Source organism: Psittacula echo (genome assembly GCF_963264785.1).
Source record: "Psittacula echo genome assembly, chromosome: 5".
Lineage (NCBI taxonomy): Eukaryota > Metazoa > Chordata > Aves > Psittaciformes > Psittacidae > Psittacula > Psittacula echo.
The window spans coordinates 31652238-31678699 of NC_137739.1; the positions used below are offsets into that span (position 1 = coordinate 31652238).

The 26462-nt window shown below is 41.2% G+C and overlaps 1 protein-coding gene across 16 annotated transcripts in view; it reads left to right on the top strand.

The window, feature by feature from the left end:
• DENND5A (DENN domain containing 5A) overlaps positions 1-15764 on the top strand; it is a 116937-nt gene extending 101173 nt beyond the window's left edge. For 14 of the 16 annotated variants that reach the window (XM_080617445.1, XM_080617457.1, XM_080617456.1 and 11 more), the window contains 7 exons: positions 1818-2021; positions 8356-8523; positions 11122-11283; positions 12445-12642; positions 13329-13481; positions 14524-14603; positions 15368-15764. In XM_080617445.1, the coding sequence (XP_080473571.1) occupies positions 1818-2021; positions 8356-8523; positions 11122-11283; positions 12445-12642; positions 13329-13481; positions 14524-14603; positions 15368-15520 (1118 nt within the window). In that variant the 3' untranslated portion in view covers positions 15521-15764. Of the gene's footprint in view, positions 1-7; positions 113-1310; positions 1467-1817; positions 2022-8355; positions 8524-11121; positions 11284-11383; positions 11508-12444; positions 12643-13328; positions 13482-14523; positions 14604-15367 lie in introns of those variants that run through there. The other 2 variants (XM_080617455.1, XM_080617461.1) reach the window with 2 other exon arrangements.
• Positions 15765-26462: the final 10698 nt, after the last annotated feature.

The window sequence follows — 26462 nt, forward strand, 5'->3', positions numbered from 1 at the left end:
TCTGAAGATGCTTCAGCCATCAAGATAAGCGTAGCCTTTAAATTAAATGAAGGAAAATGTAGTTTGAAAAAGACTGAGATGTTTCAAGAAGGTCTGGAACAGATGGTACCAGGTATGAATATAAAAATGCGGGTAAGCAGGTTACAGTCATATAGGTACTTTCCAAATATGAAGTACACCAGAAGCAAAGCATAGAGGACTGCAGACTTTCTTTTCTTCACTGACCTCATGAATCGCACTCTTGCCCAGACATCATTCTTGCAATAGTTATTTTATATCGCGGCACTTCCCTGTGACAACCTACAGTCTTGCTAGGAAAGCCTTTCTCCTTTTTTATTTGTATTACTGCCAATAAATTCTCAATAAAATCAACCATTCTTTTCATTCTTTTGATTTTTCCTTTCCTTTTTCTCTCACCCTTCTTTCTGTTCTTTCTTTTCTCACCTGCCTAATGCCTCAGTGAAGAATATCCTGGCCATTTATGCTGACATTTGTCAAAGGTTATTCCTCTTTTCTCGTGTTCCTTTTATACTTCAGCAGGCCCAGATGGACACAGTGAGATCAGCTCTTCCATCTGTTCCAAGGCAGAAAAGTATGGCCTGGGAATTCACAAAGTCAGCAGAAAATGGGGAGGAGTACATTAAAAAAAAAAAAAAAATATCTAGGGGGAGAAGCCACTAAACAATAAGATGAATCAGCATGTCAGTTTGTTTGTCCTTAGAAGAGTAATAGTGGGAGACTACAGTAGATGCTTTGTGAAGAATTATATACTCCAGAGCCAAAGCTTATTCCGAGTGTTTTCTTTAACTAAATTTATTTTCTCGTAGAAACCTTGAAAGTGATCTCCAAAAGGCACTACTTGATTTAAACACCATTATAAGCTAGCATGTTTTTCACACGCTTCATATGAGTGCACAATTTTTTCCCTTGAGTAGCCTGCTTGATGCAGGCAGTGTCATGGTTTTAAGATGCTCTGGATAGCACAAAGGCAATTCATTAGAACCTGCTAGCAAAACCCAAGGGAAGTGGGCTAAGCACTGCAGCCAGGCTCTCATCCTAGCAGCGAATGATGCCTCGGACCCGCTGCAGTGCCAGAGTCTCAGCCCGACAGTAGATCTATAAGTGCACTGGAGTAATGATTTCATGTGAGGGTGTACCAGTTGAGAAACTGGCTAAATTGTTTACTGTAATGTGAAGTTAATAATTTGCTCCTCTTTAACTCTTCATAATGATAATATATGCTAAGCACTAGGGAATGTTCAGTAATATAGCTGGCCAAGCTTTTGCTTCCTTTAATTTTGTTCATACAGAGAGACATAATTCAGTAATGGAGAGTTTCCAGTATGTAAACCTAACATGCAGCTCTGGAAAGAAAGTTCATGGAGCCCTCAGTAGACTGACAGCGACTAGAGAAATTTTTATCACTGCGGACTTTGAGCTTGAAACAAGCCAAAAGGAGGTGACAGGTTGGTTGGAAAATAACCCAAGGTGCGGTTTGAAGCTTCTTGGCATTTGCTCCTTAATTTCTGTATTTTTCACTTCTATCTGTGTGCAAAATGATAATGAAAAGTATCTCCTGTTTTGAAAATGAATTTTACTGCTTCAAAAGAGTGAGGGATAGGGATAACTTCAAAGAGCTGCCTGTTAATTGAAGTCTTGTGGTCTGATGAATTTTCTTCTAGCCTGGTGGTGTTGTCCTTAAGGATTTCAGATTTGTTCACAGAGTGGCTTTCTCAGTTATTTGCATAGTTGGTCTTTTGAATTGGGATTTTTGTGCACGGTCACTTATAGCAGCTTTCACCCTTGATACTTTTCAGACACATGTGATGTGCGCTGTGCTCGGAAAAAGACTGAAAAGAGGTTCCGTAAAACCATTCGGACCCTACGGAAGACAGTCAGCAGGGACCAGTTCCGCATTCGTGTCTCTGGCATGGACCATGAAGTGGCCAGAAAGTCTCTCAAGCTATCTGAGCCACAGCAGTCTTGTGGTGTAGGACAGATGCATGTGGGTAACAGATGTGGTAAGTGAAAGTAAACTAGGAGCAAGCTGTCACATGCATTTCAGTTTTGCTGTGATCTTATGAGCTTGGTGGGATCATAGGATGCTTATCAGGGACAGAGGAGGGCTGTGCAGGAAGAAGTAGGGGTTACTGTTCGTGATACTGAGATGTGCCCTTCAGTGTATTTGTTGCTGGCAATTCCCGTGTTACAGAGTACAGTAAGGCCTCAGTATACTACACTTTGTTATAATTGATGCACAGCCTACAGTAAGCTCAAAGGTAGAAAATGTGGGAATAACATCAGGCACCAATGGCCTTGACATCATCAGTGTTATTTTTATGACTACATTTAATATCCAGTGTAACACTGTTTCTGAACTTGAGAATTCTCCCTTGTTCCAAAGAAAAGGCTGGGCAGAATTTGAAACAGTCACATTCTCTTTGCTGATAAAGCTCTGAGTCCCAGAGAATCTTCATCACAGTTATAAATTCATGGAAAATAGGGGTTTTATAGGTCAGTACTGGAAAAAATCTTAATTATCATGACACTGGAGGGCACCACAATAGTGCAGCCTATAATAAATGCTTCCAAAGCACAAAAGTTAAGGAGAGGGGTCAGATGTTATCTTTACAGGGGCCTAACAACCATGACGGCTAATTCAGGCTGCATAAGGTAGGTGGCATGTAGGTGGTTTTGTGAATCAGCAAGCCTTTAAAATGCGTGTCAGATTGAATTAGTACATCTTCCAGCAGCAACACATTTGGCGTAAGAATAGGTTTTCCAATCTGAAAAACTTGGATTCACAGAATAGAAAAATGAATTGGTGTTGTTTAAAACATCTGTGCAAGCAAGCAGACTAGGGAATTACTCAGGAATTCTGTCAGAAAAAAAGCTGCAAGTTTTCTTTTTTTTTGCAATGAGTCTGAAAAACTTGGGAAAGCTCACCAAGATGAGTTTACATGGACGTTTTCAAGCTGTTGTGTTGGATGCTGGAGGATAGCTTGGACAAACTCTGTCTCAGTCTATGGTACAGAGCACAGTATGGCTTTCAAGCCATTTGTGATTTCATCTGGAAAACTAGCAATGAGTAAGCTAAAAATACTGAAGATAGAGAAGGCAACATGAGTTACAGTTAGTAACTGGAACAGCAAGGAAACAAATTTATATTTTTTCAGGTAACTGCAGAACCAGTTTTAATTTCTCAGTACAAATGACCTTCTTACGTGGCATTTCTGTGCTAGTTCAGGGGGAAAAGGGACTTTTGGAGAATGCTGGTAAACTCTTTGGTCAGGTGAGCACAGATAGCCTTTCTATGGTTAAAACAGACACTGATCATATGAAGACAAGTGTTTTGAAGAACAGCTTTTAAAAAGCCTCTTCCATCACTGAATTGGTACCACAGTTTGCTCTGTACATCTTAACAGGTACTGCTGTGAGCAGTGGAACTAACAAGACCAGATTCCCTGTGCGTCTTGTGCCTTTTGGTTTGATTTGCTCGTGCTGAAAAAGATGCAGTTACCAAATGAATCTTCATTTCTTCAGCTGTATTCAGACCATATTCTTGTGTAGATTTTCTGTGATCGAATAGGTGATGGAACTTGTACCACAGCTTTTGACTTGCATGGAGGCTAAGAAGGTCTCTCACCTCCACTTGCACGTTGCCTACTTCTTTATATTAAATATACAGAAGCTTGGTATCTTTGAAACCTCTCTGCACCCTTCGTCAGATTGCTGGTAGTTGGACAGAAAGTTCACTAGTTGTCGAGGGGACATAAAAGTACACACAGAGGCGGTGTTGTTACATACGCCTCATTTCCTTAGAAAAAGCTGGTTGTCCCAGTGTGTATGGTAAAGGCAGCACGGGGTGGGTGATGCTGCTGCTTTGACTGGCAGTCAGAAGGAGCTAAGAAATAGACTGGGCAGAAAAGAATGGAGTGGGAACAGTGTGGAAGAAGACGAAGAAGCTAGCTCAGGGATGTGTGTGAGAGAGTTGGGGGGGGGGGTGTTTTGTTTTGATCTGGTTGTTTTGCAGAACTGCTGAGAACTTCTGGACAGGACTGGGGGCATGCTTATCTGAACATGCTAATGATTCTGGGCAGAAAGAGATACCAGGTCAGCAGACTGATTCAGTGCAGGTGGTATATGTGGTCTCTAGACAGGCAGAGAACTTTGGCAAGGGGATTTCGCTCAGTCTGATCAGAGGAGTAGGAAGCAGTGAGGGAACTTAATAAGTCTAGGGAAAGTCTTCCGTGATGCAGACAGTCAAGTGCAGGTTTTAGTTAATTTTCAACTACTTTTTCTTTTTTTTTTTTTTAAACAAAATACTTGGAGTATGTAGGTTAGATACTGATTCAGACAGTCTTGTACTGGTACTCTTCCTGTGGTAGGCATCTCCTGGTGCAGTGCTGTCTCAAACATTAGTGGTATCTCAGCAGCATAAGAGGGAAAGTCCAGCTTCTTCTCTGACAGCTCTTGCGTTGAAGAACTGACCTGCAGCTGCAGCAGTAAATTAAACTGCATTTGGTTTCACACTTTTGGTGAGATAATTTTATAAAAATCTGACAAGAAGAAATGAATTATCAAATGAGAGGAGGGGTGCTATTTTTTCTGCTGACATGCTTGCTCTGACAGTCATAGATTTAAGACATAAATCCTTAGCATATTTAACCATCTCAAGTGTCCTAAATACGTGAACTGCTACAACACAATAGCTTAAAGGGTGCTGCTTCAGAATCAGTTTGCTTCAGTTGTTGGTGATTTTCCTTGTAAAGTCAAGGCATCATTCCGAAGAAAATGGTGAATTGGTGGATCATGACCTTCTTTATCATGACCTTCTCAGCCACTGAGATACTACAGCATTTGTCTATAGGAGCAAATGCTCAAAGGCTAACCTGCTGAAAAGAGGGGAAGAGCCTTTAAATGTCTTTGTAACTGTTAATCCTGGTTCCCTGTGGGCCCCTCTCTTCTCCCTCCTCCCCTTTTCTTCACATTTTTGCATCAGAAAAGCTTTCACTTTTTTTTTCCCTTCTTTAAAACAGCTGCATGAGACTCAAGATCTGTTTTTTAAAGGGTATTGAGGACAAAGACAGTGGCTGCAGAAATGAAGTCTACTAGAGGCAATTGATTCTTTTGTTCATTTGGAGAAAAACAATCAGGTTTCTGAAAACAGAGCGAGGCCAGCCAGTGGAATTCTGATTTAATGTCATTATTTGCAAATCTCCAGATCTTGTTTCAACTGGGTATTTCCCATGTGTCAGGTGGGACCATGCAGTTTCTAGTTTTGTGAAATGTTTGGTTTCATTTAAACAAATGATTTTTTTTGTGTGTTTTTGTTGGTGGTTTGGTTTTTTTTTAAAAGGGCTTATTTGTATCACCCTGATTTCATGCACAGTCCTATGGATTTCCATGGGATGATTTCTGTGTTGACATAATGTTCCTATAATTAATGTTATTATGATTGAATCTAACACTAAGTCTGTTTTGTTATGCTAAACTGGGTTCTAGTGAGTGCTGTGAGCTTCTAAACAGGCTTTTCTCGTTATGCCTGCTCTGTGCTTCAGTGGGGTTAGACGGGTGACCTCTGGAATATTTCTGGGTGGAAGATGAGGAGGAACTGGGAGCTGTTTACAGGGAATCGATTAGTTCAGATCAAATGGAAAAGTTTTGTTTTGGCCCAGGCTGATTTTACACACTTCCTGCCTTTTCCTGTCTCAGACCTGTATTCCTTCTGTGGATGCTGTCACAAGCATTGCCTACCATCCTGCTCACCTGCCATATTTGACCTGGGTCACAAATGACCTGGGGCAGCCAGTGCAAGTAGAAGATAGGAGGGAAAGAAACGGGGCCTGAAGCAATTGCATTGTAGCTCCAGTGAAGTGTAATGGACCTCAGATTACTGCTGAGCAAAGTTGAAACAAAACGTCAGCCTTCTTTCAGTGCTCAGAAACTGTCAAATTGCAGAAGTCCTGACAGTTGATCTGCCCTAATGCTTGTATAAGCATAGTCTTGATATCACCTTGAGCTTTATCAAGTAGTCTAGCTGCTGACCACCTAATTTGACTTTGTACCCACAAACAAAATGTTAGAGACTTGAGATTTTTTTCTTATTGCTAATTGGCTGAAGTGTGGGAATATACTATGATGAGGAATGAGAAAGTTGTGTTTTATGCCCTAATAAAACTTAACAGGATGGAGAAGGACAACTAACTTGTACCTCTTCCTGCAGTCCTCAGAATCCTGGAAACCAGAAATCAGCTGGAGCTCTCAGTGTGTCTCAATATAGATGTAAGGCACAGAAACAGACTGTCTGGTGCCTTATCTTTCTCTTGCTCTCAGAATTCAGTCACCCAATGCATCTAAGAATGCCCTGTATTGAGAATCTCATTGATGTCTGTGGAGATCTAAGTTTACTTTCTCAATGCAATTTAAAAAAATTAGTCATTTTGCTAAATAATCTTGGAAGATTTAGATTAACTCAGTTTTGTTCCACAGAGAACTCTACCATTTTACAACATGCAATTTCAAGGAAAGTAAGGTGCAGATGATAAAGTTGATGAAAGAGATCTGATGGGATAAGTTTTGAAATGTAACATTTCCATGTAAGTGGTGGACTTGGTTCATGCCTGGGACAGGTTTCCTTTGAGCTCTGTTAGCCAACCTACTGTTACGCTGGAGTCTGAGCAAGTTCAGGAAGTAAAGTAGCATTCTGTTCAAAACAAAACCAAAACACACACTCACACACTGAAAAAAAAACCAAAACAAACCCAAACCAAACCACTCCAAACTTGACATGTGATTAAAAGGAAGGGTAAAAAAAACAGGTTAAGACGAGAGAGCAGATAGTTAATAGTCTGTAGTAAGGCCACTCAGAGCTCTGATTTCTCATAGAGCCATAGAGGTTTTTGAAAGAAGATTTGCGCTGGTCTTTCCATTGCTTCTGGGTTCTGAAGTCAGTAGCCACTTCTGAAAGTCACCTTTAATAACCTTGATTGTCTTTCCTTGTTATGAAATGGTAAATAGTGCTCTTTCCTTACCTTATTAGAAGTGCCGTAATGAAAGCCTTAATTCATTTGTGTTTGTTGAGTTGCACAAAGAGTAGAGAGATGAGTGTTCTGTAGGAATGTTTATAAATGAAGTGAAAAAAAGCTTGAAAAGTGTGGGAGCAAATGAATGTGTGTCCTTATGAAAGCAGAAGTCATGTGTGGTGGAAAAAGTTAGAACCTAGAGCTAAGACTTCCTCATTAGCTTTCATTGATAAGCTATAGAGCATTGCTTAACCTAGTGTATTTTATTTTTAAGCTAAGGAGGAACACTCACTATTCTACTCAGTATATCAGCCATAAACAAAGCTTTTCATCATTGATCATGACCGGTAGTTAATGCCCTGCTTGTTGTTAGTTGTATATCCTGAAATGAAGCCAAGGCCAATTTAACTTCCTAACAAAACAGCTATTCACTGGGTGATTTATTGAAGCTATAAACTAAAACTAACAGTTTATTATCGTAACAGGTCTTGAAAAGGACAGAATTTTTCAGCACAGCTGAACAACTGCAACAGTGTTTTGTGCCTTTCTAGAGCAGGATAATTATTAAAAACTGGCACTGAACCAGTCCTTTTGTGAAAAGCTTGAAAACCAGCATTTTTCAGTTACCTGTAAATATTGCTGGAGTTGTTAGATAATATTGAGGTGCGTGTTTAAGTAAAATTAGTTGGATTGCCTTAGCGCTACCTAGACATTGTTCGGTGCACAGATAATCCTTAAAAGAACCAGTATCAGAGGAATAGGAAGAATATTTGCACTTTAAAAGTCTGAGGCACTCATAATGTTTAGTTGAGTGAATATGCATGATTACTTGTTGTGCTTGAGGTTTTCACATAATTCAGTAACACCAAGAGTTTTGAAGTATGAATATTCAATAATATTAAGAGTAGAATACTTATAGAAATCTGGAAGTACATTTTTGGCACCTTAGGTTCAGTGCTAATTATTTCATAAAGAGTTTTATTAGCTAGAAAGAAGAGATAATCACTCTATAACTGCTCTGTATAGATGTATGGAGAGTACTGAACAGGCCTAGTGTCCAGCGTAGCCTGGAAACAAAGCACAAAATCCATTCTAGCTCACAGAAGAGCTCACTACACCAGAGTGTATCAGTGTCTGTTTCAGTTTTACAGGGTACATTGTATGTATTGAGTTCTATCTGTTGCTAGCATTCAATTCTGAAATTCTGGTTCCCACTCCCAGGTAAAGAGGACAGCAGTTTCACCTTTGAGTTTCAGGTCATGTGAAGGCTCACTAATGTACTTTCATCTATAATGTACAGGTTAAAGCAAGTGTGTTCTTCCTCATGTAGATCAGTGCTCACCAGGTGAATATTCTCCTGATGGCTTCAAACCCTGTTTGCCATGTCCCCTTGGAACATACCAGCCTGAAGCTGGAAGAGTATCCTGCTTTCCTTGTGGAGGAGGTCTAACAACAAGACACAGCAGTGCGTCCTTGTTTCAGGACTGTGAGACTAAAGGTAAGGTTAAGATTTATTTGGTGAATTGTTTTGCTCCAAGGGAAAAGTAACTGCTGCTGCTACAAGTGGGGTATTCAAAGAAGGGTCATCCTCTTTTCAAGGATCATTCCTTCCAGGGGTCTCATAGTTGGCTGGCCTGGCCTGGCTGCAGAAAAAATCAATAAATCCTCAATTCCTTTTATAATTGATTTTCATACCGGGCTTGAAAAGGGCTTGAGAAGTACATGGAAGTTGATCAGGGAAGTTGTTGGTCTGTGAAGAGTTGCATAAAGGAGCAGGGGGGAGAAAAAAAAAGTCTCCAAGAAAATCAAGGCCAGTATGTTATATTGACATTTGGGGTTTGAGCATAGCAGCAATGCGAAAATGTGAAGGAGGGAGTTGCAGTTCTGGAGGATAAGTAAGAAAATAATTTCTTCATCTTCATAATGAGAAACTGGCTTGGATGCCTTGGGATATACCTAAAAAGCTAACATTCAGGTTAACCATGCAGTACCTCAGATAGCCCTCTAAATTTGATCTCAGTGGGGCTAACATGCAGTCAGCTCCCAAGGTTTTCCTCACAGGAGTGAAAATCAGGTAGAGACCCTCTCTTTAAATATGAAAGAATTTTGTTAGCATCTTAGTTACCTAAAATGTAAAAAGCTGCAAGACAGCTATGAAGTTGTCCTTGAAAATGCTGTTAAAAATACGTGTCTATGGAGAGAGATGAAATGTTGATCAGTATAACTGTTTACTCAGTGTCTTAAAGCATGGGTAAAAGCCAATGACTTACATTAAAATCAGCTGAATAAGAAGTGTTAATAGAAAATCTACTGCTGTAGTTTAGAAATAAGGGATAGAAATATGTTCCTGATGCAAACATTTGGTAGTGGTTTGGATTAAGAGATCTCTCTAGTGTCACTCAAGATATGTTTACTATTGAAAATTGCAACATAATAGAAGAATTTTGAAGAATGGTTGAAGAATTAATATTACTGTTAACAATGTGATAGCTAATAGATTTCTTCAGTGAAGAATTACTGAACCCACAAATGCTGTTGTTTCATACTTAATTTTGTAAAGTTGAAACGATACTGTGATACTGTGATACTAAAAAACCATGTTAAAAACCTTGGATCGAGATAAGAGGAACTGATTTCAGTTTTATTTAACATAAATAAAAACAGGTCTATAAATGAGCTTCAGTTTTCGAAACAGAGTGGAGATTAAAGGAATTTATTTGTATTAACTGGAATGAAGACCTCAGGGATTTGCATGTGGAAGAGGCCACATGAGACATGGACTCACAGATGCAAGAAATATTTGGAACTTGTATCTGAAGCATTTGGATTGGGGGTGGAGCATGTAAGGAAGGACTCCAGGGTAAGCTAGCTTACAAAGCTCAGTAAGACTAGGGTTATGTGGGAGTAAGCAGAGCTTAAAAGGAATAGAAAAAAGGGACTGTGCAATGCAGAAAACTACATTTGAAAGGCAAGTTAGTAAATCATTTTGATGGTTAACCTGACAGAGGTAAACTTGCCAAATGAGGTAAAGGAATAGGAAAATATTTTAATTTATTTTAGTCCCACAAAGGGCAAGGAAAAAGAAGCAAGGTGGTGATGGAGTTAAGAGCAAAGATATAGCTGATGCTTTTGACTGCTGTCTGTAAGGTTCCAGTACGGATGATGATGGGCAAAGATTCAGATGCATAATAGCTAAACAAAATCAAATGAAAGGAAGCATATGAGAGATGTAAGCAAAGGTGTTTGGGGTCTCAGATTGCATTGAGAGAAAGAAATCTTCCTGACTGTATGCAGAGAAGTAGAAAAAAAAAGTTGCAGGTCAACTAGAAAAGATTTTTCTTCTATGTCTAAAACTTCTATAAAATCTGTAATGTTTATGAAAGAGTTTGTATGTCAGAATGGGGTCTCTTTGGTGATGCAGGAGGTACTCTCAGCAAGTCCTGTGAGGGCTATAGCTTATATGTCTAGCTAACATGATGATTTGCATGACATGATGAAATAAAGTAGCAACAGATCTGGTGGAGGTGGCTGTACCCTGACTCACAGCCTGTTGTTGCAAGACAGCGTGTGATCATGAGAGAAGAAGGCAATATATCAATTTAGTCACTAATATTGATGTAATATGCCACTTGCAGAAGGCCAGAGTCTTTCATCTCTGCTTGTGGTAATCTCATCACCAGGGTAGACTAGGATGAAGCAGCAATGCACATGCTGCTTGGCATAAGCAGGCAAGAAAGAAAGGTTTAGTTAGTATTTCCACATACATTTCCACATAATTCCAAGTTAAATGTCAGTGACAAGACCATTTGGTAACACACTATTCTACTTGGTGTCCTGCTTACAACATCATGGGGCGCATGATTTTCTTACTGCTTCCCCACAGAACTACTTTACAGTGTTGCATTTAGGACTTCTGAACTTTCACGAAGTGACCTGACAAACTAAAATCTGTTCAATTGCTCTGCTTTATAGCCCTCACAGTTTATGAACATGGCATTTCAGTTACTGAAATTATACTAGGTCCTTTAAAAATGCACAAAATTTCATGTGCTGCTGCCAATTTTTTAACTATGCTGCATATTTAATTACCATCCAGTTCAGTGTTCACCAGGCCATTTTTATAATACCACAACCCATCGGTGTATTCGCTGCACAGTTGGAACATACCAGCCTGAGTTTGGACAAAATTATTGCATTTCATGCCCTGGAAACACCACTACTGATTTTGATGGGTCGACAAATATAACACAGTGTAAAAGTAAGTATAACAAGATGGTTTTGATGATCTCTTACAAATAAAAATATTGGGCCATTAATATTCAGAATGGCCCTAAGGTAAAAATTTAGCTTTGCTTCAGGGAGCTTGGAGAGAAGGCAGTGGTGTTGCTCCTCTTTTGCTGCCTGCCAGCATCTCATCCCACATGGCTTACTGAGGTCCATGAGAGACCATTTCTGCAGATGGGTTCCATCATTCTTGTTAAGGTAAGTGATGATTGTGTCTTGCCAGTTGGTGCTGGGCCACTCTGTATCTTACTATTATATCTTTTATCCCATGATATAGCAGACAGAGTTTGTCTCCTTGGCATTCTGATTTCTTTCCCTTCTATTAAAAGGAATGGAAAGTGGCTTACAAAATTTAATAGCCCTAGTTTTCTTCTGAATAACAACCTTTGAAAGAGGCAATTACAAAAAGAAACACTGTTACAGATTATGGTAACTGTAGTGCAGGTAGCTGAGGGTAAATTAAAAAAGGAAAGTAGAGAGCAGAGAAGTAATTCCTCAGAAGAACCTCTGGAGCCACTTGTATACATGCAGATGCATATCACACTTAAAGCATCTGTTCCCTGGGCATGTCACACCCGCACATCACTGTTATGGTGCTATGGTGTTTTGGTGGCCACAGGCTGCTAGGAAGCACAAGGCAAAGCATCCTGCACTGGAGTTCACCCTCTCTTACTGCCAGCAGTGCTGATCTGTGCAGAGAAAGGGCCATCTATACTTCCTGTTATGTGCTGCTGCAAGCATGATGCCTGAGCAGGGCCCCTCAGACTCCAGTTAGACTTCAGCTGATACTTCTATAAAGATGTTCTGTCTGATACAAGCAAGTGGAGCATCCTTGCTATACCATTTCTTTGTTCTCTTACAAGTGCCTTGCCACTTGGCTGTGACTTGGTTGATAGCACCTGCTGTGTTAACAGTGACTGGTCTGTATTTTCTGTCTCAGTGTTGATTAAAACACAAAGGTAGATGCAGGCAGCAGCATGAAATGAAGCTGGCAAAGGGAACTGTACCTGCGTCAGATGCAGACAGAAAAGTTTTTGTGTCTGTCACCTATGTCCTGTTTTCTGACAGTGATTGTAGAGAGAGCTGTAGGATGACCTCACTTTGCCTAGTCTTGCATACTGTATTGCTTTTTCAGATAAGCAGTGTGGAGGTGAACTGGGAGATTACACTGGATATATTGAATCACCAAACTATCCTGGGGACTATCCTGCAAACACTGAGTGCACCTGGAACATTAACCCACCACCAAAGCGCCGTATTCTGATTGTGGTTCCAGAAATATTTTTACCAATAGAAGATGAGTGTGGAGACTACCTAGTGATGCGAAAAAGCTGTAAGTCTGAAATATCTGCTGAGGCATATGGTATCTATCTTGGTGTGCACCACAGGTTTCTCGCATGCTATTTATATAAATGAAATGTAGCCTGGCTGGCCTCTACTTATGAGTAGAAACTTCTTTAAATGACAAATTGAGAAATCCTATTTGGTAACATTACTCCATAGGTTCAGGTAAAACTAGGGTGCAAGGCTATGATGCATCAGTGAACTGTGAGAGAAATACTGTTAGGAAGGGGTGTATGGTTCAAGCTATCTAGATATGAATTATGCTAAGCAATTCTAGCCTGGGTTAGGAAAGAGGAGGTGCTTGCTAGTCCCTACAGGTGGCTGATATGTGAATAAACAGCTTCAGTTTCTGGTATAGGCAGATCCCTTAAACAGTAGACTGTGGTGGTTGGTTTGTTGTTTTGTTTTGTGTTTTTTGGTTTTTTTTTTTTTGTTTGTTTGTTTTTGTTTTTTTTTTTTTGTTTGTTTTTGTTTTTGTTTTTGTTTTGTTTTGTTTTGTTTTTTTTAGGAAAAGGGAGAATATTCCTTAACTTTGATCATCCACTAATGGCCTGCCACATTTCAAGTTTTCTTAACACCAGAAAGCATTTGTTATGATAGCTTAACCTATTTTCTAATTGTGCATTAATATGAAGCATTGTCAGATAACTGCCTATTGTGTGTTTTCTTTGAAAGCTTCTTCCAACTCTGTAACCACGTATGAAACCTGTCAAACCTATGAGCGCCCTATAGCTTTCACTTCTAGGTCTAAGAAGTTGTGGATCCAGTTCAAGTCGAATGAAGGAAACAGTGCCAAAGGATTCCAAGTTCCTTATGTAACATACGATGGTAAGCAGATGTGAGCAGCTAAGCCAAGGTGGACTAGTGCAGCTGCAGCAGTGCAGAACTCCTTGATGGGCTCCTTGATGCCGCTAAGCAGCAGGGTTACTCAGCACTCTCAACAGTGTTGTTATAAGACTACTTCCAGTAGCTGTTCTTATTTAAGGCTGGTTTAAGGAATTCTGCTTTGCACTGCAGTCTTAAGTGCCACTGTTTTTCTAGTCTTCCGCAGACCTAAACAAAGAGCTGGGATTCTGGGCTCTGACCTGCATTTCTGTGCCTTCCCAGTTCTGGATTGCAGTGCACCCCCAGTTAGGAATTGGGCAAAGTCCAAGTGCCTCAGATTTATCATGTTGTTGCTACCATCTGTATTCTAGTACCAGATACTAAAATGTCTATATTGAAAAGAAACCTGAGGGGCAAGAGTTTCACCCTATCCTAGTCAAAGTCACCAGGAGTGAAACTGGAGCTGAGGCTTTGCCCTTCAGCATAAGCGATGTGAAAATGCTAATGCACGTTTGTGTGCATACTGGATTGATTGTAAAGGACTCATCCTTGCAGACTCATGGTCTGCAGGGTTTCATCAACAATGGATAATTAATTTTTTTAGGGGAAACCTCTCGTTTTGAAGCATTTGAAGTTTTGATTGACCACGGGAGTTGTCTTTTAAGAAAGTTTCCTCTTACCATTTGGGCTTTTTTTTTTTCCTTTCTTACTGTAAAAGAAAAAAAGCCAATACCAGGTTGTGTGTACTCATGGATAAATTTCTGCAATGCAGTTGGTTTGAAGCAGGCTACTTGGTTACCGTGTGCACTACAGTCCTAAATGCATTATGATTTCTTTTGCTTTTGACAGATTGATGCTGAGCAGCTCGGCAGAGTACACTGTTTTCATAGTAAACAGTATTTGTAGTTTATTTACAGAAGAACATTTGGAATATTTTCTAACTACTAATGTGAGGGTCAAGTAGCACTGGTTCTTTTGGAGGCAGGGCTTACATGTGTAACCAAAGTGAACCTGCAAATTCCTCTCTTGTGTACATTCCCCATAGAGGATTACCAAGAACTAATAGAAGACATTGTTCGGGATGGCAGACTTTATGCATCTGAAAATCATCAAGAAATACTTAAGGTATATTGCTTCCACTAAACATGTTGGTTTTGATTGAAAATTACACTTTTATGCAGGTGAATTTGCTTCCTGTTCTGCATCAGATCTGTTCCTTGGTGCCCTAGACACATGCCACTTCAAGGAAGTGGGGTGAATCAGTGGGGTGACCCTTTGCTAGGGAAAATAAAGGTGGATCAGACCTACAAGGGAAATCTAAGGTGAAGATATCCCCTCAAGCGTCATATAGGCTGTGCTGAAGGAATGAGTGAAGCAAACTGAGGGGCATGGGATTTAATCTGTTGGAGAAACACTTGGTACTGCTCCTTGTAGCCTGTAAATCAGTAAGGGCTTTCCCTTCCTGGACAAAAAAAAAATCTCTTTATGGATTTCCTTTCTTTGACACTTGATGAGGTGATAGTTGTATGGGCAAGTTCCCAAGTAAACCTTTCTTGTGTTGGATATCAGATCCAGTGTTTACGCTTGTTTGGTTGGTTGGGGTTTTGTTTGTTATTTTTTGTTTGTTTATTTTCTTGTTTGCTTGTTGTTGTTGAAAGTATGAGGATGGAAGTAACCCTGGTGCTGGTAATAATAAATGTGGAACTCCAGTGACTTCCCTGTGGCTTGAATGTCAGCCTTGCTCCAGTAGTTTCTGAGCCTCAGAAAAATTAGTACTTGAAAATCAAAATGCCCATAATATTTTATGAATTAATCAGTCATTAAGATTTGGTAATACCAACCCTAACTCCGCTGCGGGATTACTGTAAAATCTGCTTTCCTTTTTCTAGGACAAGAAACTGATAAAAGCACTGTTTGATGTGTTGGCACATCCACAGAACTACTTCAAGTACACAGCCCAGGAGTCAAGAGAGATGTTCCCAAGATCCTTCATTCGGCTGCTCCGCTCAAAAGTTTCCAGATTTTTGAGGCCTTACAAATAGTTGGCACCGTACTTAAAAACTAACCAGCCCTGGGCATGCACAGAGGGGTTGTGGTAGGTGGGGCTGCTTTCTGTGCTTTACACACTGGCAGAGAAACTCGAGGGAAGCTTGCCAGCTCTGTTCTTGGCACAGTTTGGCTTTCTCAGCTAATATAAATATTTTGTTGAACAGAATTTTGATTCCTTTCCAGATAATACCTTTTGGGTACCAAGGATGCTTCATGGGTCTCTGAATTAGAGACTGTCCGTCATTTCTATAACTAAATGGTGCCAAGCAGAAGTTTGTAGAGCTTTGCCCTGTTGCTTCATCAGTAACTCTAAAAGCTAATGTGGACAGACAGTCTAAGTAGTGTGGTTTGGGATGAACTCCGGGGCTGCCATTAATGCATGTTACCTCAACAAAGCTGTGTTCATGTTTGGTCTTGCTGAAAGTGAGAAGAAGATCGATGTCTCTCTTAATTTTTGCTACAAAGGAAATTCAGAGCTAAGATTGGAATAGTTTTAGTCCAAACCAGTGCGTCCAAGAATTGCACAAGGTATAATTTTTCTCTGAACTATATATTGTATGAGGAAAATGGAGGAATAAGCAAAGGGTTGAATATTAGCTTGAATGCTCTGGGTCTGGATCAAACTGTGTTCATGCTGATGATCCACTGGTTTAAACAGAGTGATACCAGAATAAAACCAGGGCACCAAAGTAATGGAAAATAGACTGTGACCTGCTGGACACTTCCATTTTGGGCTGGCTGCAGATGTTACAGCAGAACAGATTCTTTGCTAAATCCCAATGCTCTCCTTGTGCCTAGGCCTGGGACAACATGAGGCATTGGCTTTTCCAAGTAGCGTAAAAATCTGTCCTTTGAGCACCTGCAGGTGAACACATAAGCCCCATTTTAAATGCAGGCTTTGAATAGGTTATGCATTTGTACATCACTGTTTAAACTTGTATAAGGTTCTTATATGAGTCTCAATCCTTACATTCCTTATCTTGTCTGAGCACCTTGCAATGACCTTGTGGAGCAGAGAAGGACTGCTTTCCTTGTCTTGCTGGAGAGAAGTAGCTGTACAAAGGTATTCCTCAGCCAGACTGTGGCCACAAAGTGATCTACGGCAAAATGCTGTTCAAGATTCCCAAGCTCTGTGTCCTTTTCCTCAGGTTGTGTCTTATGTGACAGAAGGGTATACTGAAAGGGCCCATAGAGAGAACTATGTTGATCAAAATATTGTCTTGGTGCTTTTCTGTCCACCCTTGCATTACATCACTGTCCTCTGGCCGTGCAAACCATTTCCTTGGTGTAATGTACCTTCTGGGCCTTCTATCTTGAAGGCAGATGGCTGCAATTCTGCTTATTTGGAAATAGACTTATGACTTCTACCTTTTAGTCACTGGCAGTGCCAGTGGGTACCAAACTTCCTCTCTGTGCCCCCTTAGGAAAGGTACTGAAAATTCACGGTGTAGGACAAATGCTCCCTTTCAGATCTCCCTGGGTTTCATTGCATTAGTATGTGGTATTCAACTGTTTTACGTGAATAATACTCTGCCCACATTGCGACAGATGAAATGCTCATCAAGAGCCAGGGTCTGAATCTCTTCCCTATACTGTTTGGAGCAAACAAATACTACCAAATGCAGCCTTGCTGAACTATTGTGGCATGGTAGCCCTATTCTACAGCATGTGTGGCAGTGCAACCTGTCATGTGTTAAGGGCATGTCTTAATCATGCTGTGATGGAAAGGGGCAGTGGCCACAGGCTACAGCTGGGGAGCAGAGCTCCTAGGGATGGGGTTCATGTGATGCTGTGTTTCTTTTGCTATTGCCCTGACAGAATTGCCATGCTGTGGGTGGAGAAGGGAAATGTCTTGTGTTGCTGCCAAGAGGGTGAGCGGTGTCATAGCTGGCTGCTTTGGGGCTCCTGCTCCAGCTCAAGAGCTGCTTCTGGGTTTGTGTGACAGGGTGATGAGCACCCATTCCAGCGGTAGGGCTGTCAAGCCTGTAGTAGAGGGGAGCAAAAGGCTTGGGCAGAAGAAGGGAGGCAGGGGGTGAATTAGTAGAACAGAAGGGAAGGAACCCAAGTCCTTGTGTGTTCCTGCCTGGTGTGTTTCATCCTGGACAAGGTCCCTGCTGCCTTCATGGGAAAGGGAGGACAGGGGTTACCTAGAAGAAGGTATGAGGCAGTGTGGTTGGTGAGAGGAATGGCTAAGGGATGCCAAAACAAGAGGAAGGGTGTTGAGAAAAGCTTGCTATGTCTGTGGAGAAGTGTATTGTGGTGGTGAGATCTCAGGAAGGTATTTCAAGATAGTTTCCCTCTGGCTGAGCAGCCCCTACCTCTCTGCTCTTTGTGGCTTCTAGTGCCAGATGCAATGTGTCAGTGAATTGCAATGACCCACCATCTCTATGTGGCAATGGAGCACTTTGAAATGGTGAGACGCTGCATTTCTGCTCTGAGTGCATGGGTTCTGCTGGTGGGGCACTGGGAGGAGAGGACCGTGGTGTGCCAGCTTCTGGGCCAAGCCCAGCAAAGTGGCTTTGCTGTGGTCTGTGTGCTCTCTGCCCAGGGAAGCAAGCCAGTTATTGCTGTGTTCCCTCCCAAGAAGGCTACAGATCTGAACACTTACTGTTTATGTTGCTGAATGACACACAAATCGGAGTGATTGGTTTCAACAAGGGTTCAAGAAAACAAAAGCTGTGAAACATCCATTTATTTTTAATTTGTGAAATTGGGCTTTCTTGCTTTGTGCACGAGTTACTGACTTGAACTCCGGGCTTGTTGCACTGCACCTCATCTTGTAGTCATACTGTTCCAGCTCTGCCCAGCTGCTCTGGGACCAGTGTCTTGCTTTCAGTCTGTACAGTGGGTCTCAGTAGTGCATCTCCATTCCTCCTTTGTGCACAGGACATTTTCATTGTCTGTGTCTAAGTGTGGTGTACAGTTTAAGGCTGAGGAGAAAAACCTGCCTTTTCTTGAAGAATCCTTGCTCCACAGCCCTGTTCGTTTTCTATATAAAAAGTAAATGATTCAGAAGCACTTCTCTTTCCCTTGATCTAACATTATGAATCAAAATTTCCCCTTTTACTGTTGATCCTGTGTGTGCAGTAAAAAGTGAAGAGGAAATTTTTGCCATCTTAAATGTTGGGAGAAGTGATAACTGTTGCAGAATGCTGTAACACTTGGCATTGTATCTTCATAGTGATGGTAGTGGCTCTGTACAAATTTTAATTTCTACTTTCTGTGTGGTTGTAGACTGATATTTTTTTGGCAACAAATGATTCAAAAAATGTTTAACCTTATAAAAACGGATTTAACTTTTGAAATAAGAATTAGTGTTAACTGAGTGACTTAACGTCACCTACATGAGATAAGCATAAGCATCTTTTTTCATAATGTAAATTAATGTAAAATGTTTCAGACTGTTACTTTTAATAACAGAAATAAACCAGTGAATTCTTAGTTGCATGAAAACCTTGAGTAATATTTTTAATTGTCTTTGCTGTCCTAAATAATAGTTTTGTGTCAAAATGAATGGTTGTGCAGCAAGTTATTGCACATCAGATAGACTATCCTGGGAACATCTGCTTACTGTTTCATGTAATATATTATTAGCCTGCATCTATACCCATAAAGATACAGCTCTTTGTATGTTTAGTGGTGCATATATTTCTGGTTAGTGTAATACCAGAATTATACGGGTACCAATTCTAATAATGATGCTAAAAATTTCTCCTGTATGATGAGCTGGACTCCACTGGCCTGTTGTAACCAGCTCTATGAAGGCAGAATAAACTACATAAAGTAACTTCAAAGTATTTTATTAGTTGGTTTATTAATCTGATCTTTTTCTAAAAAATTGAAAAAACAAACACCCTCCCAACCCCCCTTGATTAAACTTACAAATAATAATGAAACCAAACCAGAACAGGGTGAAAAGCTGTGTTAAGACACAAACTCCCAGAATATTTTTAAGATTACACCACAGTTTCATCAGAGCTTTTCATTAAATCCACCAATTTAATTTCTTAGAATTAAAGAAGTCACAGGAAATTATAAATTAATTGATCTACAACGATTTTTAATAGTTTTTCTATATTTGTTTCTGTGCTTTACAGTGAGATTATGAATTGTAGTCAATCTACCAAAGTTCTATAAAAATAATCAAGATATCTTCTCCTTAATTTATTCAGATGTTTGTTTGACCTTTAGCTTCCATTGATCACAGTGACAAGAACTGATTTGCATTAAACTGAATGTAGCTATCCGGGTTCATCTGGGGGCACTTTTGGAAGATACAATTCAGCTCTTAGCTGTAGAAAGCTGACACTGGTTTGTTTATATGTAAAAGACAGCAAAGTAAACGACATACAGAAATATAGGGGTCATAGAAAAGTATGATGATTACAGGCTAATCACAGCAGAAAACTCTGTTGCTCAGATATTCTTCCTGACATTGTAACTTCTGCCACCTCGCAGTGATGGACACATGAATGCTCATATACCCTCCAGGATGGGGAATGTCATGGGGAATGTCGATGTGAAATGTCTTGTGAACTCCCAGAGCAGTGGGAGCTGAAATGCTGATTGGGACCTTTGGGTGTTTACATAACAGAAATAAGTAATAACAGAATATAAAGAGCAAGATTTGAAGCTTATTTAAATCCAAGGAATTAGAAGAGGTCTGATGTGGGTAAGCAGGAAGGAATGGTGTTACAATAATCCTTGGTAACAGAATGCAAGGATAGTGGCCTGCAAATATTTCTGAATTAAAGAAACTTATATGGTAATACTTTTTCTATCATGCATATAGATGACATCCTGTAAATGCATTAGATGCTGAAGGTAAAACCTGACACAACTAAAATATACATCTTTTAATTCTGCTCCATTTAAACTGTGTGGAAGACTTCTGCTGGAGGAGCGAGCAAGTACTTCTTAGAGAACTTCAACCAAATTTAGTGGTACAAGTAGGTGTGTTTCTGTGCATCCCTGAAACCAATCTGTCTTACAACACAGCTTGTTATTGCCCATTTAGTTTGAAAAACTCTTTTGCTCATAGGCAGGTTTTCACTTTCTGTTGTGGAGCTCTGCTTTCCACAACATATATTCTGCTGTCATTGTAGAACATCTGTGTGAGCAGTGATGCAGATATAGCACCTGTGGGAAGACCAGAAGGAGTTAAGAGTATTCAAGGGACAGATTCCACTGTCAAAAGGTCAGTTCATCTAGTTTCTCTCCAAGTCAGTGCAAATTACATTTGACTTTCTGCATGTTGCTTTTTTAAACTATTTTATTAAACCACTTTAAGTGTAGAAGAAAAAGAAAAATCTTTGTTTAAATGTTAGTGCAGCTTTGTTCTGATAAAACAAATTTGGAAGAGTAATAATGTTTTCTGAAGTCTGTGAAGTATAGCCTGTTCAGCACACAGTAAAAGAAATAGGTCAGAAAAGGTGACCTTGAAATCTTTTTTTCCGTATTGAACATGTCTATAAATTTGAAATTCATTAAGGAAACACCCTCGCACTGACTTGAGCCAATGCAACCAAAACCTTTTTTCACTGCGAAGTTTATTCAGTAGGCAATGTGGGCTTTCAAACCTGGATATTAATCATGTGCCATGAAGTTTCCTATCTGGGATGATTAGGGGATCAGGAAATAAAAGGTTCATAGCTTTAAGGACAGAAAAAGATGCATGGGAAGCTGAAATATTCTGAAGTGGTCACTTGAGGTGCAATTTGTTGTTTAGTAGTTCAACTGTTCATGTTATACCAAGAGCACTACAAACATCCATGAAACACTTACGTACCGAGCAAGTTTATGCTTGACTAGCTTTAAAGAAAGCTTTGTCATTTTTGCCCAAATCTAATATAGCAGTGGTAGCATGAATATGTTGTTTGTGCATTCTTTCCTGCTTGCTGTGCTAGAAGAAATGGAACAAAATAATACTAAGCAAGGAGCCTTGATGTGAGTTGGACGGAGAATCTCTATCTGGAAATAAGTTCAGGAGATGGAGAGGTGTAGAGATATGTTAAATACACATATGTGTGTGTGTGTGTGTGTGTGTGTGTGTATGCTCTGGATTTGGAGCCAGAGGTCAGGAGTTGCGAGTCACTGTGGTAGCCTCTGTCTTGCACCCTCTCTGTGATCAGGCCCTGTAGCTACACTTGTCCCGTCACCAGTTAAAAGCTCTGTCACAAAATGACAGCTCTGCTGGCTTCTGGAGGTGCTGCCTGGGGTAAAACCCAGACATGAATAGCAGCTTAGGGCAGGAGCGGAGATAAAGATGTTTCTGGGGTTTAATGTGGAAATTAAGAAAGCACTCCAGAAAACCGAGAATTCAGCATCTCTGTGTCCAGCAGACAATCCTGCCTGTGCCACAGCCCTGCTCGTGAATTTGGGTGGCCCTCAGTTTGCTGTTATTGATGTAGTGCTGGTGTGAGGGGCTGTGTGGAAAAGCTGAGAAACAGCAGTTATTAAAAAATAGGACTGGCAGAAAAGTGCTCAGGGGGCCTGTCTGGCTTACATAGCATAACTGTCGCGCCCTGGCTCCCGTAGGTGCTAATTCTCTCAGCAAACTTACGAAAGTAAAACCCTGAAAAGGCTCATCCATGCTGAGAACAGCAACTTCATTCAGTGGAAGAAGGAAGCTTTGCTTTAGGAACTGAACACTCAACACTGCAGGCATTGCTGTCTTCCTCAGCTAGTCCAGAAAGTCCCTCAAGCCACTGCCTGTGGTGTGAGGTTGATGCAGCAGCGCTGAAATAAGCACATTACAAATACCTGTCCCAGCTGTGCGTAGGACATATGTCCAATTTGACCATTTGCTCTTGGAGTGGGTAACAAAGGCCCATAGCGCTCTGCCCCAGAAGGTTGTGTTTCTGCATGCAGTAATGGAGAAGTAAAATTTGATGCAGAAGATGCTGTGGCTCAGGGATGCTGTGGGCGCATGCTCTGGCACACCTTCATGTAAAATGCCAGAGCCTTGTCCCTCCCTCAGACACCTCTCAGGATCCCTTCTTGTCTGGCATATTGCGGAGAGGCTCAAATAAGATTTTTGAGGATCTGGGGATCTGTGATAATGAGGCATAGGTTGTGGTGGCTTACATGTTCCTGGGGATGTTGGTAGAGTGCATCAACCTGTGTTACCTGCCCTGTTCATACTGGCTGTGTCACAGGGCTCGGGGCTGTGCCAAGGCAGCGGGGCACCATCCACAGGGCTCCCCACAAGAGGGCAGCATGTGGCCCTAAGAAATAAAAAGTCCTATTAAAACCGGTGCTGACAAACAGCCATGGGTTTTGGGTTAGGTCTTAAGTAGCAGCAGGCCTAAAACAATGGGCTGAAACTTGGGAGCTTCGTTAACTCCATGGTTCATGGTGTGCTTCTGTCTTCCTGCCCAGACGTGTGAATGTACCCAGGAAGATCATCTTGCTGTCTTGGGCTGGCTTCAGCAGCTTTGGTGGGATCTGAAGGAGTATTTCCCAGTCCACTGGCAACTCTCTGCAGGACACATGCGCCAAGGAGGGAAATGTTCTTTGGGGTAGCTGTAACAGGAGCTCTAGGCAGCTTTCCTAAGGGCATTGGTACCATTAGCCAAAATACACCATTCAGATTTTTTTCATTTAGCAGCTCTTGGTTGTAACCACTGCCTCTGATCAACCTTTTCCAAATTACAAGCAAGGAAATGTGCTGGCTGCCAGTTGTTGATTTCCAAGCAGACTAAACCTCAAAGGAAGCTGGAGGAAATGGGCTGTGAATGTCTAAATTCAGTTGCTGTTATTTACTTCTAAGAAGAGTGATTGATTCTGGCACTCTGCCTGACCCCATCCCTCTCATGACTCAGTTCTAAGAGATGTCAATAATGGACTCTGAACATTTGTCTTTGGAAATAAAATTGTGTGTATAATCAGCTACTGATTTCCTCCCTTATTTCAGGGGAGGTTGCTCCGCTCGATCGCAACTTGACTCCTATCAGTGGCTGGACAGATGATCTTGCTGTAAATTATACCCAAGGTAGGGCAGAAACACCTCAAAGCACCAGTTATCAATAGCAATGTGTGTCTCATCATTCATAGCCGCAGTGCACATGCTCCCACTCTCCTGGGGCAGCTGGCTTCCTTTTCAGACATAGCGTGAGCTAAAGTATCTTTCAGTTGACTAGACTTGAAGGTGGAGATGTTTAACCAAACCACAACACGGCAAACACAACCCCTGTGTTAGGAGAGTTACATTGAAGTACTGTTGATGACTCTGTGTGTTAGCAAATCTTAGCGCTGAGTATCCAGTAACATGGCTCACTAAATCTCACCCGTTATGAGTTGCTGCAGTTTTGTATGTGCCGTGTGGAGGGGGATACAATGGTAGTTCACTTATACTTGCAGCACTTGAGAGTGTTGGAGTCTTGGCTCCATAAAATAAGCATAAGAGCTCCACAGAGGTGGGAGATCCTGTGTTTGACTAACACTGTGGTGACCTCCTCTCTAAAGTTGGTGTAAATTATATTTTTATCTTAAATGGAAGCTGTAAAATATCTGAGGCTCAGATTTTGATTTACTTTAAAGTCCCAAAATAAAGATATTTAGATGTATTTGATGAACTCAGGATTTGAATGCTTTAAGTTCCAGAATTTTATATATGTTAAAGCATTTGAATTGTAAGTTCCTTGAATATTGGTTTGTTGGGAAACCAGAGCAATTCCAGACTTGATAAAGAACCCGTACAAAGCAGCCTACCCCTTCTTTCTCTTCTCTGAGAGACGGGTGCAAATCTTAGATCTGAGCTCCGTGAGAAGGTGGAAATATTTGCAAATGAACCCCCTCTGTGAATACTGCTTCAGCTGACAGAGGCAGAAGAGGTTCACGGTCAGTCTTTTAAAAAGTAGGGTAAGAATGTTGTTCTGTGGTGAATCCCACATTGGCACGGGTTGAAGCAAGCACCTGTTCTCAGACCTTTTGCAGAAGAGGTGGGGAATTCCAGTTCTGTTTAAGTCACTTGCTTATTTCATCACTGGAGCTCCTCTGCCCTCTTTGTCGTCATCACCTGGTAAACTGGGTATGCCATGTATGTAAACTGGAACCTTCCAAAAGGCAGTGCTGCTTCAGCATGACCTGTGCTAGTCCTGTTCCAGAAACAAAGCAATCCTTCAACCCTTTTTCTTTTTTTTTTTTTTCCTCAGTTTCAAATTATGTTTTGAGGTTTATGTTCTCTGGAAGGTAAATTTCACAGAGCTTGCCTAAGGAGTTCCCCCTCCCTCTCCCAAAGTACTGCTGTTTAGGAATCGTACCACTCCAAAGCATCTGGAATGCCTTTGCAGCAGATTTATACTTGGGCAGAGGAAAGTTCTCTAGCTAGAGAGCAAGAGAAAGCTTAGAGCTGTTAAAAGGTTTGCGGAACTGCTTTCAGGACCAAGAGTTCCCCCCTGTGGCAGGGAGCTTTCAAATACCTGTGCTTCGCTGACCCTGGACACTTCAATATTTATCCTGGAGCCAGTGTGCATTTCACAATGACGAAGACACGGGGTTGTGGGGAACACAACCCTGGACATAACCACCTTGGCTAACAGAGAGTGAGGCGCTTCTTATATCCCAGTGGAAAATTAATGTGATGTGACCTTTTCCCGGCTCGTTGTGGGCACCTGCCCATGGCACCAAATGTTTCTGAGAATAATGTATTAGTTTGAAAGGAAAGTTTGGGGGGGGAAATGGCAACCTATTGCTCCATGTTTGCAGCAATTGATGGGTAAATATTTAAAACTTCTTGCTGCCAAGTTAGAATCAGGTTAGTAAACTACTTCCAAGAGGGTAGCCAGGTGTGGATGTCATTCTGGGTATCAGGTATCTCAGCTGCATCTCCACTGATGTTCAAGGTGTTCACTCAAGTCAAAATTAGGCCAGCTGCCTTATAATTAATTAGCCACACAGATCTAAAAGCAACCACAGATCTCCTGAGTTTCCCAGGCTGATGTATACATTAAGCATTGAAAAGGCTTTGCTTCATACTGTTGCCCTAACAAATATCCCATACAATTTTGGGTGCATACTGATGTTTTGTGTAGTAAGAAGTGACTTGTTGCCATGCTGGGAAGGAAGAGTTTTGCTCAGGGAGCCGTTTGCTTGCAGTCCAAAGTTCAGCAAAGTATTTAAGCAGGTACTTCAGTGCGTTGGTGGATAGAAATGGATTGTTATATTGGAGTATTTATTATATATTGGACTAAGAATGGACTCCTTTGTGTTCAAACAACGCTGAAAAATTGCTGTCTGCTAGCACAGCTGGGGCTCTGTAATGGGTGCTGTGCAGAGCCTTTGTCCTTTATGCTGCAGAAAGTGAGAACATTGCTGACCAGGCGAAGCAAATATGTGGGGTGTGAAAACAATGGCATATCTCTGCTGGAGCAAATTCGGTGCTATTCCTGCTCTTGCAATGGCACTTCATCGATGTCTTGGATACTCTCCTTTTTAGGTGCCATTAGTCCAGTGGCTAACGACAGTCAAAACATCTCATGGCTCCCTTAATGTGGCGAGTCCATAACCGCTTTGTCAGGGACGGCTGTGAACTATCTCAAGCAGCCAACAGGAAAGCAAAGTTATGCAGCAGCCTGGTGGGGAGGTTGCTGTTCAGCCCGGCATGCCCTGTCGTTGATGCTGAAGCTCTGGTTTTACAGTTTGTTGACAAGCTCTACTTTGTCCAGGCACTCTGAGCTGGGTCCATGAAGAGACTGAATCTAGCTATTGCACAGCATCTTTCATCAACTAGGATGAGCCAGGCATCCCAACCGCATTGCATGATTGTGAATGTGATCTTTTTCAGTGCGGAACCCAGCTGCGAGGCTTTGTCTCCATGATCTCCTTGCCCTCGCCTACCTCTCAGAGCCAGCATCTCATCCCATCAGCGCCGTGCCTTCCGGGGAGCAACAACAGGCTCTCTGTTACTTGTTAGCAGTTCCTGCTGGACTGCCA